At 43.4% G+C, this 17,481-nt stretch overlaps 1 protein-coding gene across 1 annotated transcript; it reads right to left on the bottom strand.

Annotated features, from left to right (window-relative positions):
• Positions 1–3,757: 3,757 nt before the first annotated feature.
• Positions 3,758–12,022, bottom strand: pou1f1 (POU class 1 homeobox 1; the record flags this gene model as incomplete). The annotated part of the gene is made up of 7 exons (XM_084084263.1): positions 3,758–3,965; positions 4,093–4,153; positions 5,225–5,389; positions 6,335–6,601; positions 8,002–8,100; positions 8,939–9,097; positions 11,887–12,022. The coding sequence occupies 7 exons, from the start codon at positions 12,020–12,022 to the stop codon at positions 3,758–3,760; spliced, it is 1,095 nt and encodes a 364-aa protein (XP_083940389.1).
• Positions 12,023–17,481: the final 5,459 nt, after the last annotated feature.

Raw genomic sequence — 17,481 nt, 5'->3', positions numbered from 1 at the left:
ACACACACACACACACACACACACTACGGTTAACGTTCTGATGGAAGTGTGCATACTGATATGACACTGTGACCCAGGCAATGTTCGCTGTCATCCAGAGCTGCGCTGAAACTTCTGTAGCATCATCTCTCAATGTCAATATGAGCTTTGAGTTATATGGAGACGATACCAACGCGCGCCTGCTCATATTAGATGCAATCCTCGTCTTCCTCAAGCTCTGGGATTTTATTTCCATATTTATTGCCATTGCCAAAACAAATAGAGAAAAGTATAGGACTGTCTTTTCTCTGATATATACAATGCATATACTGTATATGTTTATGCATCACAAATGATACCTTCTTTGTCTATTTTCTTTTATGGTCGTGACTGGAAATGCTGGTTTATGCAATTTGGGTCTTGGTTTTAGTGCAATTGTCCAGTTGGGAAATGAAGATGGTTTCCATACTTAAAAATGTAATGTATGTATACTTCTGTATGTATCCTTTCATCATTGTACAGTGACCCATTTTGGGGTGGGTGGCTTTTATAATGAATAAAACTCCTTCTGGTACAATTAATGTTGTGTTCTCTGCCTTTGTCTTTTAGCCACTGAGCCAATTTGATAAACTGTATTCTGCTTCACTCCAGAAAACTACGTAACACAGTCTGGTAATAAATAGTGTCGGACTAGCACATTACCGCAGGATTCTTGGCAAGTGAAAGGTGTTGAGGAAATAAATTAGCAACACACGCCTGTTGTCAAATTAAAAAGCAAACATCTGTTGACCGTTTTTCAGGAGAACACTGCATATTATTATATTGACATCTGTGCAAACGATGACTTTATTTTAACTGGTCTAAAGAGGCCAGGGATTACGAAACCAATTTAACACCATTTCCAGAATTCAAGTAAGTAAAAGAAACCCCTCAAAATGAACAATGTGCAACAGTAGGAATTCATATAAGCTTTTCTTTATATAAAATAAATAGATACACTCTGCACACTCCATGAAGAGGCAGCTTTGCTGTCCAAACGTAAACAATATATTCTTGCATAGGGAGAATGCATCGACTGTTTATATTTTGTTGATTATTGTTGGCTGGCACATCTAAAAGACTAGTGCATTACACTGTTTTTTAACTCTGCACACCATTTCTACCATGCTGGTTTCTACCTTGCAACCTCATGAATTTGCCTCAGAGGTGCTGCAGTAGATACTGATGTGTTTATTTCCCCAAATATCCCCCTCGACAGCACTCCAGACAGTGGATTATAGATGAGATGAGTGGAGCCGGTCTGCATACGAGCCACTCGCTCTGTTAGGACACATTCCATAGTCTTATTTATGATGCCCCAGTGACACGCCTCTGATGATGGGTATAAATTGCAAGGGAGACCGGGCTGTCTGTCTGTATGTATTATTTATTTGTGGAAACACATAGAGACATGTAATCATGAAAGATGGTGCAGGATGCAACAGGGATTTTCGAGTATATAGTCTGTCATAATAAATGAATTAGACTTAGAAATACATGAGAAAAAGCTGTAACATTTCACATCGCAGAGCTTGTTTGATACAAGAGATTATGTATTTAGGCTAAAGCCCTGTGTTTAGTCCTAAATAGGAAAAAAAAGAAGTCCTTTAGGACTCTAAAATCGTAATCTGGCATCAGTAAGGCGTCATACCTTTGGCATAGTTTGGTATTCTGTCAAGTCTGTGAAGAAATTGTGCATTCGTCTATCCCTCTGTCTGCCTATGTATGTATCAATCTATCTGTCAGCTGTCTGAATGTCATGTATTTTCTGTAATGTATTAATGTGACAAACTAATATTTCCATGTGTAAATTAATTCTATTATCAATTTCTATTGAACTTATTTCAGACTGGTGATGGCCCAGATTTTGGGTCAGAGAAGTTGTGGACTGCATTTGTTCACTTTACGGAGCATCAGTCATCTCATCTGAAACAGGTCAGGGTGCTGGCTGACTGGCTGACTGGCTGACTGGCTGGCGGCTGTTCTATTTACACAGCACCTTGTCAAGTCAACGCATCGCAGCATCAACAACCATGAGAAATGAAATCTCCATCTAATTGCAGACGGCACGATCGTATCCATTTGTTGAGAAAAGCTTCAAAGTGTCAAAAGCTTCACCCTGACTTCAAACAAGCAATCAATAAATAAATAAAGTTGTGTACAATAAAGTATTTCAACATTGTGTGTGTGTGTGTGTGTGTGTGTGTGTGTGTGTGTGTGTGTGTGTGTGTGTGTATCTGTGTCTGTGTGTGTGTTAATAAATAGTTTCAATATATTACCTTAACATTTTTCAAACAAATTTTAATTACATGTGCTTGAAGGACCAAAGAAATATAACAGCCTGTTAAATTGCAGTTAATATAACATTTCTCTCACGTGTGCATATGTCCATTTTCTCTTCTTTTTTCATGTAAAGACAGTGTGGTCAAATCCTGTATTCTTAGGATTCAGGACTGCAGTCTCTCCCCATCTTTGCCTCAGACTGGAAGCTGACCTCTTCAGACTCTACCTCATCCCTTCATCAACCACTTGGTTGATATACAGTAGGTTCATGGTGCTCTGACGATCTTCCTCTTTGTGAGTCGCTCTGGAAAAGAGCATCTCTGCTAAATACCTAAATTGAATTTTCTTTCAAATAGGAGAGTGTAGAGAGACAAGAAACCAAGGGCAGAGAGAGGAGACGTGAGACAAAACCGGAGTCGGATTCAAACTCGGGTCCTCGCACTCACAAGTAGCATATTCGTCTGACTGAAGCCTGATTTATACTTAGTTGCACGCTGGTGTTGCATGCCGTAAATAGCAGATATACAAGCTCACAACGCGTCCCATTCGTGGCGTGTTGTGAGCTTGTAGATCTGCTCTTTACTGAGCACAACACTGAGACTAAGTATACTGTAACAGGCTTGAGCCACCAGGCACCCCTCTTCTTTTATCTTTCACCCACAGAAGGCCAGTTTGATGTAGCGTATGCACCGCTTCACTCAAGGAAACTACAGCATGCATATTCTGGTGTATAGTTTGTCAAATTAGCATAATGTTAAGGAAAGTAAGCATTAGCAACACATCACCGGTGTACTGTTTAAGCAGCCTTTTCACAAAGATGCAATTCTGCTATGGGTGCTTGTCTGAAATAGATCTTTTCCACAGCAGACATTTTCTAAATTTTAGACACTGTATGGTTCAGTACTAACTAAGGCACTATTTGGGAACCAATGCTAAATCTGTATATTTCTGTATAAATAGAAACTGAAAGCAAATATGGTAACCCTGCAATTTAATATTTCCAGTGATGTCCGTGCATTCATGAGGATACATTTATAAGAACTCAAAGAGCTTTGTAAACATGTACATTCCAGTAACAAAATACACACTTGTTGAAACCATGTTTGAGATGGACGGCTCAGCTGGCATTTCAGCTACTGAAGTAGCACGTAGATTAACCACTTGAACCCTAGCGTCCCTATTCTGGGGGCGAACATTCTGCTAGAATAGATCTAGATCTATTTTTGGTGGAGATGGAACCAAATAACGGATCCATTTGGTTCCATTTGTCCACTCTCAGAGTTAAATGAACACTAATGATGATGATACAGTGTCGATTGGGACCCCCAAGAAATCAAAATTGTTGAGTCCCAGGCATATCTTTTCAAATGGGGTTCGTGGGCTAATATGCTACACGAAAAAGGTTGAAAACCACTGATATATAGGGTTTAAGTGGTTATTATGGTCATTATCTGGGCTACCTGCAGCTGGTGATCTCTTTGGACATGTAGGAGCTGAGATGGAGGCTGGTTTTGACTCGTTTCTCCCTTTGCCGGCGATTGCAGAACCAGACCCGGACCACCTCCTTCTCCAGGTGGAGGCCCTCTGCCATCCTCACGATCTCCTGGGAGGACGGCTTACTCTTCTCCATGAAGCTTCGCTCCAGAGCCTCCTTGGCACCAAGACTGCAGGAGAAGAAAGTAAAAAGGGAGTGGGCATTTTAAGCTGTTAAGCCGTTAAACATGACTGTTTTATTTACAGTACTGTAATACTGTATATACTACACTGTATATGCTTCTTTTTCATTGTTACCTGATGGTGGTTCTTCGTTTCCTCTTGCGCTCATTCATGCCCATTTTCTCATTGTACAAAGCTGAGACAAAGGATATATTGTTACTTTACCGTACCACACTGAATGGAATATTATACAAAACACCACAATATAGATTTAAAAAATATATAAGACTGATGCATATTGATAATTCAGTCTAAATTGAACCATCCAGCCTGCCTGACTGACTGACTGACTGACTGACTGACTGACTGACTGACTGACTGACTATTCCCCCTTTATTTTTTGCCCCTATTCTGGGGCAAAAAAAATAGCGAAATTGGAAGATCTACAAGCTAACAACGTGTCACAGCGTGACGTGAGCTTGTAAGAAGATTTGACGTATAGAGGGAAATGTTAGCGACCCTAGTATAGAGCCCTGGGTTACTCCGGTCAACTAAATATATAGGGTTTAAGTGGCTAACTACCGGATACTGTGTGAAAAAAGGGAATGTCCGCACCCGATAGCTGCTCTCCCATCTTTTTGATTATTTTAACCAAACAACGTTTCGCCCATGCAGGACTTCATCAAGAACTTGATGAAGCCCTGCATGGGCGAAACATTGTTTAACCATGATACTGACATGATACTGACCATGATACTGACATGATACTAACCATGATACTGACATGATACTGACATGATACTAACCATGATACTAACCATGATACTGACATGATACTGACATGATACTAACCATGATACTAACCATGATACTGACATGATACTGACATGATACTAACCATGATACTAACCATGATACTGACCATGATACTGGCATGATACTAACCATGATACTGACCATGATACTAACCATGATACTAACCATGATACTGACCATGATACTGGCATGATACTAACCATGATACTGACCATGATACTAACCATGATACTAACCATGATACTAACCATGATACTGACGTGATACCGACCATGATACTGACATGATACTAACCATGATACTGACCATGATACTGACATGATACTAACCATGATACTAACATGATACTAACCATGATACTGACCATGATACTGATATGATATTGCTGACATGATACTTATATAATAGTATCTCTGTGTTGAACAGTTTGACCCGATGCGCTGTGACTCACCGCCCGCCTGCTCAGCCTCTTCCAGCCATTTAGCCAGGATGGCTTTGAGCTTACAGGCATTCTTGAAGCTCAGCTGCAGGTTCTCGAAGCGACAGATGGTGGTTTGACTGAACTCTGAGCCGTGCACCGCTGCCAGAGCCTCGCCCACGTTTGTCTGTGTGTACCCTGCAGGTACATGCACACGCACACAAGCACGCGCACGCGCACACACACACACACACACACACACACACACACACACACACACACACACACACACACACACACACACACACACACACACACACAGGTATTAGCACAGATAGATACAGCCATGTATATAGGGTGTGTGTGTGTGTGTGTGTGTGTGTGTGTGTGTGTGTGTGTGTGTGTGTGTGTGTGTGTGTGTGTGTGTGTGTGTGTGTGTGTGTGTGTGTGTGTGTGTGTGTGTGTGTGTGTGTGTGTGTGTGTGTGTGTGTGTGTGTGTGTGTCCTGGGCATGACGTTAAACTGCCCCGTTGTAACTACCATCGTCAATGTAGTAGGTGCAGTGGATGCATTTGCAACTTATGTGGACAATGTAGCGTGCATACAAGAAGCCACTACTCACCACCACTGGTGGAATCTACTAACAGCCCACGCTACCTGGCGGCCAGGTGGGACTTCCAGGCCCATGAGAACAACAACAGAGAGCGCTTTAACACCAAGCAGCAGTGCAAGACTGGTGATCCAGCCTAGGACATACTCACAGACTGGTTGTTGGAGGGTTTCCACAACTTGGCATGCCCAAAGACGAGGCAGAAAGGCTGCCACAAGTATTGTGCTGTCTCTGTTCCCTGTATGGCAGCGCCGCCGCTACTTGTGCCCATGGAGTGCTGAGTGACATGCGTGTTGTATCACGAGGACATATATCCATGAGTTTGTGAATGTAGCTTCTAGCTGCACCTAAATTATTTGTGTCCCTGTATGCTTTCCCTGTGTGTGGACATAAATAAATTGTTTAACTGTGTGTATGTGTGTGTGTGTGTGTGTGTGTGTGTGTGTGTGTGTGTGTGTGTGTGTGTGTGTGTGTGTGTGTGTGTACGTGTGTACGCACGCATACTAATGGCTGCATACAGTACATATAACTTACCGAGTTTGATTCTGCGTAGCTTGAAGTCATTTGCAAACCTCTCCAGTTCTCTTATCTGTGGGGAGTCCATGGCCGGGGTCTCGTCCAGGGGCCTGCTGCCCCTCCTGTGAGGGTCCGCCTTAACCAGCTCCCCCAGGGGCCCGGGGCCCCCCAGGGCCTCGTCAGACAGGAGGGCCGGCGGCAGCGAGGAGAAACCATGGCTTAAACCACAAGGGCCTCCGCCAAGGCCGTGGTCTGGAAACTTATACAGGCAGGGAGGTAGAGAACCTGGGAGGGAGAGAGAGAGAGAGAGAGCGAGAGAGAGAGAGAGAGAGAGAGAGAGAGAGAGAGAGAGAGAGAGAGAGAGAGAGAGAGAGAGAGAGAGAGAGAGAGAGAGAGAGAGAGAGAGAGAGAGAGAGAGAGAGAGAGAGAGAGAGAGAGAGAGAGAGAGAGAGAGAGAGAGAGTGTGGCAGTGATACACAATTAGACAGGAAAGAGAGAAAGAAAGAAAGAAAAGCAAGCTTAGGTATAAAACAACAAATAGGAGACATAGGTGGGACACTTATCAGTGGGGTGTCGACATCAGCTAATTAAATGTATGGCCAGAGTCTATGCAGAGCCTTTATTACATGGCACAGGAACACCTGACATGCCCATTAAAACATGCAGAAATAGTTAAAACTCTGATAATCCTGTCAATAATGACTATTCTGCTGTTAACTACCTTCATTGATATAGCGTTGCATTGGTTTGTGGGTGATGTTATACTCCCCTCTTGTGGTGGCTACAATGTAGTACATTTACATTTCTTTTTTTATATATAGAATTATTTTGTCAGTTTTTACTTAATTTACACTAGATATAAGATTGTGTTGAGAGACAGGACAATCACATTTCAGTCAGAAGTCAGATTTGAACTCTGGCATTTGGGATTCCCAGGGAGCATGTGGTTACTGCACTAACTGGCTGAGCCACCAGGCACCACTCAATGTCTGTCTTGAGTATGTGAGTGATAGTCTACATAAGAAGTAATTGCTGTTTTAACTCATGCCTTTAGGCATGAGGTTGGTATGCGGTCAGGCTTAGGCCTGGCTCAGGGAGAAGGACGCCCCTGCCATGCAGAGTCCAGTGGGGGATATGGAGAGTATGGAACGGAGAGGGGTGTACCTGGGACGCCAGACACACCGTTGAGCCCTCTGGAGACGTTGTGGGCTAACATCAATGAAACGTAGATGAAGCAGGGTGCCCACCTGATGACCTCAATGAAATTCCTATACCCTCCCTATTCACCACTCCACTCTGACCTTCAAGAGCGCCAACTTACCATAGGGATTGAAACATCTAGTTCTATTAGCTTTAACTAGTGGTTTGCTGGCGTTTGTAAAATACACAGTATAACGATGCTACACCTGGCCCGCTTACTGCTTAAGTATATCAGACCTCTAGAAAAATGATTGGCACAGGTCCCCTTACATATAGAATCAAATGAAAATCTGATGAAGGTGCATTTAATCACGGTCTAACTCTCTGGAACAAATGAGATCTCTTGCAACTGCATCATTTTTTACAAGTTTTTACACCCTCTTATGCTCTCAGGCCTCTCTCTCTCTCTCTCTCTCTCTCTCTCTCTCAGTGCGTGTGGGCGTGTGTGCATACATGCGTGCATGTTTGTGTGTGTTTAAGTCTACCTTGCAGTGTGTTTGCTCCGCTGACCATGTTAGGGTGCGGGACGCTGCATGTCTGCAGGATGCGAGTCTGTGAAATGCTGGCAGACAGCATCTCCTGAGCTAGAAGCACAAAACATCAACACTGTCACAAATAGCCACCATCATCATGTTCCTCATCATCATAACAATCAGAGCTACCAAGATTTCATTTTTCAGAGCCTGTGTAGAAAGCATTGTACCAATTTCTATGGTTCTGAAACATGGACAATAAAGAGGGACCTTGAGAGCATCTTGTCACCTAGACAAGTCTGCTATGCGAGGGCAGAACATGTCCTGGAAAAAACAACTAAAAGAGAGATAAGGAGACATTACTTCAGAGATAACTACCAGATAAACTCTGACATTCTATTCTGCAGACCTCCACGTCCAACTGTTGGAAAAGGGTCATTTATGTATCTGGTAATCCAATTGGAAGATCTGGCCAAAGCAATGGGAGATTAACCAGAGTGGCGTGCCCGATTGTCTATTATATTGACTGCGGTCAACAGATGATGATGATGATGATGACGACAGCAATCCCCGTTCTTCATCATCATCATCATTCTAGTTACTACTGTTATTCTCAGATGTGTGTGTGTGTGTGACGACGAGATAGGACGATCGATCAGAAGAATTGGTTTGCCCTTGACAGCGAGATTATTTTAACACTAAACTGTTGGAGCTGATGGAGGACAGCCAAGAAAAAACAAAAGGATGTGGGTGTTCTCTGTGGCAAGGGCAATTCTCCTGATACACAGACACATGAAGTTGTGTTTTAAACGCAAGATATTAACAACAACGCTTCTCAATTATTCAAATTATGGAGAAAGAAATCGTCAGAATATTTGCTCAGAAAACAATCAGTAGTTGCAGCCCTAGACCCCAGTATACTTCTGACCAGACCACCATCACCACTCACCTGCCATCATGCCGTAGGTGGCCTGCTGGTTACTATAGTGACAGGGGGTGACAGGGTAGTGCAAACCGGGACCGTTTCCGAGGGCATTGCCCAGGGCGGAGGAGGAGAGGTGCATGTGGGAGCGCTTGGACGACTGCACGAGAGACAGACCTGAGGGGACTGGAGAGAGAGAGAGAGAGAGAGAGAGAGAGATGTGAGTTGAACAGCTAGTTATTCAGTTAGACAGACAGACAGACAGACAGACAAGGGCAGGAATTTCAGGGAGGCCACGAAGGCCATGGCCATCGTTGCCCCTCAGTTTGGCCTTGTGCCCCTCAAAAAATGACATACCCTGAGTCCTCAGTGGCCCCATGACTGTACCAATTTTTCCTCTGTCTCATTCTTGTCATGTAAACACCAGTGTCTTTTGTTGAGATTCTGTATTCTTAACTCCCCTGAGTCCCCATCTTTAAACCAATCCAGTAACTATGATTGGTTGGGCTGAGCATGGATCAGATTGTAAATACCATAATTTATTTATTTCACTGCAGATAGTCTACATATTAAATTTAAACTCATCCTTAACCTTTAAATTCAATGAATTCTTTCAATGGACTATAATCTTGTTTTATTTGCCTGCCCTGGCATTTGGCCATTTTGAGATGGGGCTCCACGGCCAAATAGATATCTAAAAATGTTCTAAATTCTAACAGTATGTTGCTATATCAGTGGTGCTCCCCGGTCCCCCAAAAGTATATGTACTGTATTTGGCCGCGGACCCCCATCTCAAAATGTGTTGTTCCAGGGACCCCCAGAAACACATTTAAATTTATTTTTGCTATTTTTGAATAGCAAAATAAATTTAAAAATGACAGAGATGCGTTCCCGGTCTTAATGTGTTAAGCAAGATGCACACAGTGGAAATTGTTCTACTAAGTTGTCTCTCAGCCATCTTGACAGCGAAACAACGGATAATGTACAATGAACAATGACATGACAACAACACAGATTATTTGCGCTTCATTGCACCATGTTGGGAATTGGAGGGTTCCCTGTAGGATCCCCAGCTCCCCCTAGGTTACTGTCGAAGTGTCCTTGAGCAGGTAAAACGTAAAATGAATAAGTAGAAATCTGATAACGCATTAAATTACCAAGTAAAAATCTGATAACGCATTTAGCAAGTGCATTATAGAGGCACCATTTCGTACCTTCTAGATACGACAGCCTATAACGTGCTGCCTCATCTAATTCTGTCTTTATTCTGAGCTGTGGCCAATCAGGGGAAAGTTTGATTTGATTAAAAAAAAAAGAAGCTACAGTGCTGCACCCTGAAAGACAGATTGTGAAATGTGTCACCCTGGTGAAACATCTACAGCAATTATCCTGCGTTTGGAGACAGCTGGGCCAAATCAGCTGATTAGACACATTTACATAATGTAGATTGGATTTGAAAAAATGGATTAAGTCAATACAACACCGCTTCAGGTGCTTCCCAGCAGTGGTGGACAGTAACGAAAGTAGTCTACATTTACTACAAATTGTATCTGCACTATACTTCTTGTATTCTTTAATGACAGGAGTAACTTTGTCTCAAGTACTGGGATTGAGTATTTTGTCCACCACTAATTATTGCCAATTATTTTATACCCCCTTTTTCTCCCCAAGTTAGTCGTTATGCCAATTAATTCCTCCCCACACACATTTCTGTGTTGTCACTGCTGTTGTATCCTACTGACTCACCTGCCAGTGAGGAGACCCCACCAGGAGGACGTAGAGCCTTCGTCCTACTCTTCCCATCCAACAATCCCTGCTGACAGGTGCCGCCCCAGCCCATAGGAATACATGCAGTGACATTTATCACCCTCCCCGACCGGCTTCCCTCCCCCGAACACGGGCCAATTGTGTTCGCGCAGACGCCCGACAAAGCCGGATGCACCACGGTGGATTCGAACCCACAACCTCCGTGATGGTGGGCAGGGACTTTACCACTAAGCCACCGAGCGCCCTTTAAATTATCACTTTACTGTCATCTGGAGACCTCCCCCAAAAAGATCATGTGGGGACCCCCCTGGGGGTCCCGACCCACAGGTTGAGAACCCCTGGCCTAGTGGAGCAACACAGTTTCTGCTTATATGGTAACATAACCACACAGTAAAATCAATGTTTGTGGGTCAATTTTTTCAGGGCGCAATGATGGCACATCACTACTGTACAATTTACAATTTAGGCATTTAGCAGACGCTCTTAATCCAGAGCGATTTACAGTAAGCTGTACATCACTTGTACATCACCAAGAGATGAGTCCGTATCTACGAGAGCATTCAATATAACGCTGGTTCTCAGAACTCACAGGGCCCCGTCATTTCTCCGCAATCAATATTGCTGACAGCTAGTGCAACCTATACAGTAATCCCAGAGGATCACTGTAATCCGCAGGAAAAGAAAAAAAACAACGTGCTGTCAGTCTTTTTTTATTTATGGTTACACAAGGTTGGAGTGGAAGGAGAGTTATTAGAGGCATGCTTCTCCGCAATGTGTATTTAACCATATGACAGCATTATGGTCAATATTATTGAGTCACTGTACAACAGGGCCAATAAATCTCCTCTCTGTTTCATTCTTTAGCCCACAGTGAAAGCATCTCCAGTGGATCCAGTAGAGATAAGAGGGGAGAGGAGAGTCGATGAGAGGAGAGGAGAGGATGCAAGGAAGGGAAAGAAAAGGAAAGGGGAATCATGATTTGCCCTCTGGCAAAGGGAATCCATGATCTATATTGCAGCCAAACGGGAGATTCACTGCTCTTAAAACACCTGCAGAGATAAAAAGGTGGAAAGGAGGAGGTAGATAGAATCTGCAGCTGCACACAGTGAAAATCCTCATGGTTAATTTATCCACTTGTTTACTCCGAGGGCGGTACAAATGTAACTAAATGGACTACAGGTGTAAGAATCGCCGAAGCGTGTGTATACCTGCAGACACCATGTTGTGAGCGTGCGAGGCGGCGGGCAGGCAGTCGCCGTTGGAGGCGTGGTGCATGAGGATCGGCAGGGCCGAATCTCCCGCCAGGGTGGTGAAGGAGTCGGCGCTGAATGCCTGGCACGCCATTCTGCCCAATTCTCCTGGGATGGTCACCTCCATCTGGTTTGTGGATGGTGGCGTGGTGTTCTGCCTCTGTTCTTATGGTGTCTTCTCTTGTGTACCGTATATTAAGTGTTTCTTCCCTTCAACCTCCTTTTCTGTCTACGTGTTCTGTCTATAGGCTACGGAGATCAGCAGACGTCCCGAGTTGGGCCGGGATTGTCCCCGATTCAAGCTGGGTGTCCCCCGAGTCCTGACAAACATCTGTAAAACACTAACATGTCCTGTTTTTTTCAGCATCCACTAGCAAACTGTCCCGGGTTTTTACCACAATTAAAACAATAACACTTGTTTTGTGCGCTTATCCATAGATGGTTATCATGTCCTTTTGAAAGGTGCTGTCACTAGGTGTGGTAAGTGCTAAAATAAATATACCCTATATCCTGCTGAAAATGTAGGCAGAAATTGAAGGAACGGATTAAAAGAAAAAAGAAAAAAAAGGATATAGCTCTCACACTTTGACACCCGTAGTTGTTCCACTTATGCCTAGCAGTCAGTAGCATCCGGCCACATGTTTGTCTCTGGTGGCCAGTCTCCCTCCCTTGCGCAGGTCCCTCTGTATCTCTGGCTGTCTCTTAAGATGGACCCGCAACCCAGCGTCTGTCATCCCTTCTGCTGTTGTGCCCCCTCCCGTCTTGTACAGGTATTTATACCCCACCCACCTTCACCTGACCACCCCTACCTCGCCGATGCACCCCACCCCACCCCACACAACAAACACACACCACCACTTCCTAGGTAACCCCTGTCCGAACCGCCTCCAGACCCCATGACCCTGCCAGGCCTGTCTCTTCCTGCTGTTCATCCCATTGCTTTTTCTGAAGCCAGGATTAGGGTACAGAGAGATGGAGAAACACGATCCCCCGCAGCCTCCTGAACGGTACACCCCACCCCGCCCCACCTCACCACGCCACCCCTCCGTCAACCCTGCACGTCTCTCTCTCTCTCTCACTCTCTCACTCTCTGTCTCGTCTGTCTGTCCATTTCTGTCTGTATTGTTTCTCTGCGCCTCTGGTCTCTCTTTTTGTCAATTTCCTGATTACAGGGTTGAATTCTTCCAACAATGCTTAAGCAAACGAACAGCTCCTCATTAAAATGACAAAGATTCATTACGTGATTTGCATTTGTACCCAGAGCCATGCAGCAGACAATAAGAGCTGCTAGCCTGGGCTCTGCAAAACTCATTAACACTCACAGCAGACACTAGACTACCGTGCAGAGGCTTTGAGGTATGAAACTGCTACTTATTTTGAGCAAAAAAACTTGAACCTAACATCACCACTTTCAACCTGGCGTCCCTATTTATTTTTGGGGCGGTGTAGCCGCCCCCTATAAGTGAGTTTTGGACACCGACCAAAAAATGTGTGTACCCCCTAACCCTTCCATTGTTAATGCAAATCGATACTTTTTTCATATCAGCCAATCACATTACAGCTAGTGTCATCACCACTAACTGTAATGTGATTGGCTGACTTTGCAAATTCAGGACTGTGATTGGCTAGCGAAACACATGACACATGTGCAGCCCTATGAATAGCAGTATGGACTTTAAAAAAAGTCATTTATCCTTTTTTTAAAGTGAGTCATGTTGTGATGACCACACACCGCCCACTTCACACTGGGTGTGATTTTTGGGGCGGTGTAGCCACCCCCTATAAAGTGAGTTTTGGACACAGACCAAAAAATGTGTGTACCCCCTAACCCTTCAATTGTTAATGCAAATCGATACTTTTTTCATATCAGCCAATCACATTACAGCTAGTGTCATCACCACTAACTGTAATGTGATTGGCTGACTTTGCAAATTCAGGACTGTGATTGGCTAGCGAAACACATGACACATGTGCAGCCCTATGAATAGCAGTATGGACTTTAAAAAAAGTAATTTATCCTTTTTTTAAAGTGAGTCATGTTGTGATGACCACACACCGCCCACTTCACACTGGGTGTGATTTTTTCATTATAGATGGAAATGGGTTAGACTGCTATTTTCACTATCCATCGTACATCTAAGTATATTTTTTGAGAGGCACATATGAGTGTGTGGAGGCATAGGGTTCTTGGAGGTGCAAACAGCACCTTTCTGTCCTAGTGCAAAACAATGTGGTTACGTTTTATAGTGCAGGGACGTGCCACAACCACCATCTTATGAAAAAATAAGTTTTTCAAGTTCCTGAGCCACAAAAAGGAGCCAAAATGCACCCAAGAAGCACCTTTGTTTGCACCTCCAACACATCCCTTCCCCTGTTCGCACGGCGTGATGTGGTTAACAGAATAGGGCTTATGTGGTTAACCACATCCTATATTCTGGGTGGTAACAGGATAGGTGGGCACCAAGGTAGAGTGTTAATTGGCTATTGTTTCCGAAATGTTAAAAAATAAAATATTTGTTTTTAAGTGAAGTAAAGTATATATTAGACCATGCTTAAACATTCAACAATTAAGGTCTAATATTTCTACAATTGCTACAAAACCTGTAAATCCAGTCATTTTGGGGCATAAACAAGAAGTTGAAGGATAAAATTTAGTCTGATAATGATGTACCGTGCATGTTCACATCATGTATACTTTGCATTACCAGCCAATTTTACATGGAGGTACCCAGATGTCTCTAGTGTCCTGTCATAATAATAGGTGAGCATTCGGCAGAAATTGCGACACGTTGTGTGTGACCTTGTTGATCGGCTATTTCCGGCAAAGAGATTTGGTACTAGAGGGAACAAAGGTTAGAACCAAGTATAGAACCATGTATAGAACCCGGGGGGGACATCGGTCAATGAGTTATATAGGGTTTAAGTCATGGGTCTTCTAACAGGGGGTCCGGGCCCCCTAGGGTGTCCTCAGAGTTACTACAGGGGGGACCGCCACATCTTTGTGTGATAGGAAAATAATACAAATGTATTAACCACTTGACCCTAGCATCCCTATTCTGGGTGTACAATTTGCCAAAAATAGCAGATCTACAAGCTCACAACGCATCGCGCTGCGAATCTGCGATGCGTTGTGAGCTTGTAGATCGGCAATTTCCGGCGAAGAGGTTTAGTGTAAACGGTAAAAAAAAAAGACCAGACCAAGTACAAAGGTCAAATCATGGCTGAGAAAAATATGAATCCAACACTGATGGATGAAGCAAGTCTATGGAGCTATCTATGAAATCTGCTTCATCTTTCTCTCAGCTAAGGGGTCCTTGGCCTGGAAAACATTGAAGGTTAAGTGGTTGAACATGGACGTTAGTAAGACCCTTCACCACTGGCACTGTACAGCACCTGCCTACACGTCTGTGGTACAGAGAGAGAGAGGATGAAGAGGCTGCTATTGTTTCAGTGTTAGCCCACATTGTGTATAAGAGTCCATGGGGCTCTTCCTTAAGACAGCAGGGCTGATAGGGGAGGTAAAGGTTAATCTGATGAGTATGGCCACTGCAGGCTCTCTTTTGTTTCTGTATGTATTTGTGTTTATTCTGGGCTATGCTCCGGTGTTGTTGATGTGGTTAGTAGGCTGCAGGTGGCAAATTGTGTGTGGGCAGCAGGCACGATCAGACTTGTTTAAGAGCGTAATTAGCATACTGCTTAGAAACAGCAATTTGACAACGTCACTCTTTAGAATGTTTTTTTTGTTACTGAATGTTAACAATAGATATTGACATCAATAGCTACATTTCGGTGTTACTTAAAGGTGGTGTAAGTGATAGAGGCTATAGAGTGTTTCTTCAGTGACAGGGTCTCCTGTCTTTCCAGCGCTATAATAAACATAACGTTTTTCATATTTTTTCAGGAGAGATGATACGGGATAAACAAGTGAAATTGAAAGTGATGAAACAAAATAATGAGCAGACTAAAATTGAAAGTGAGACCTTTTATAAAGGTCAACTATATTTACTAAAGACCTGGAGAGATGAGGAGACCTCTGTTACTGAACAAACACTCTCCCGGTCTCCCCCTTTAACTACAGATCTACAGGCCCACACAATGCGTCAATGCGTTGTGAGCTTGTAGATTGGCTATTTTCAGTCATACGATGAAGTATTATATTAGGCTACAGGCCCACCACCCACATACAGTATATAAAGTGTATTTATCGTGCAGAGGTGAAAAAATAAGCAGAACCCAACAACAGCACAGAAAAATAGTGAACATGTTGGATGTGAAGACAAAACTCTTCCCAGCAGTGACATCGTCATGAGACACTTCTCCAGCCCACTTTGTTTTGAACCAAGAACTCCCACTCAGGCCATGGCACACAGTCCATCTTATCCAGCTGCTGGGTGTATTTTTGAACATACTGGAACTGTACACATCTGACATCAAACAACAGCCACTGGCCACTATAACAAAACATGCATTCTGTTGTATAAAGCTGTGGTTCTCAAAGTGGGGTCCGGGGACCGTACTCGAGGGGGTTCCAGGGGGTCCCCAGCTAAATGAGTTAACAAAGCATCTGTTTAACAAAATGTACTTACAGGGATAGTGCACCCCAAAAATTATTTATTTTCTACACACCCCATGGATACTTGAATTCATGGAGATGTTTTTGTTTTTGTCGCATTCCTAAGCCAATAATTTGATGACCGGAGACATTAGGATCTTTCTGCCGGTCTTCAAATTATTGGCTTAGGAATGCGACAAAAACAAAAAATCTACACTGTAAAATTAACAGTGTTTAATTTAACTCTGAGAGTGTACAAAGGGAACCAAATGGACCCAGGGGGTCCGATGTTAAGAACCAGTGGTTTAAATCACTCCAAAACCTCTCCCGACATAAGACAAGATTATAAAGTTTTTGGGTAATTTTCATCATGACTAAGACTTTCAAGTAGAGAATGAAGGCTTCAGTAAAAAAAAAAAAGAGGAAAAAAGGTAAAGTTTGACAATGGGAGGAATCATGAATAAACATAATGGATGGATAAAAAAGGAAGCAATTTTAAATTCTCAGTAGCAATGCATGATGTATATCCAGATTGCTCTGCTCCTCTTCCCTCAGCAAAGTGTTCCTACATTAACTGAAGTGTGCATGTGCATGTGCATGTGCATGTGCATGTGCATGTGCATGTGCATGTGCATGTGCATGTAATTGTGCGTGTGCATTTGAGTGTGTGTGTGTGTGTGTGTGTGTGTGTGTGTGTGTGTGTGTGTGTGTGTGTGTGTGTGTGTGTGTGTGTGTGTGTGTGTGTGTGTGTGTGTGTGTGTGTGTGTGTGTGTCTGGGCGTATGCATGAATACTGTATTATGTAGCCCTCACTATACTTCAAAAGAAATCATTCAAGCTTTTTTTCTTTTTTCAGCTCTTCAACGTGACATTTTATTTCGGAGGAACATTTTCACTTATTTCTTTTACTTCACACCCGTCTGCAAGTCAGTTCACCTCCAAGATTAGCTTCAGTGGTCAACTGCACAGTGTGTGTGCGTGCGTGTGTATTAAATACTAAGT

The sequence above is a fragment of the Gymnoscopelus microlampas genome, assembly GCF_963454915.1.
Source record: "Gymnoscopelus microlampas genome assembly, chromosome: 17".
NCBI classification, from domain to species: Eukaryota; Metazoa; Chordata; class Actinopteri; order Myctophiformes; family Myctophidae; genus Gymnoscopelus; species Gymnoscopelus microlampas.
This window is presented reverse-complemented; position numbering and strand designations above follow the sequence as displayed.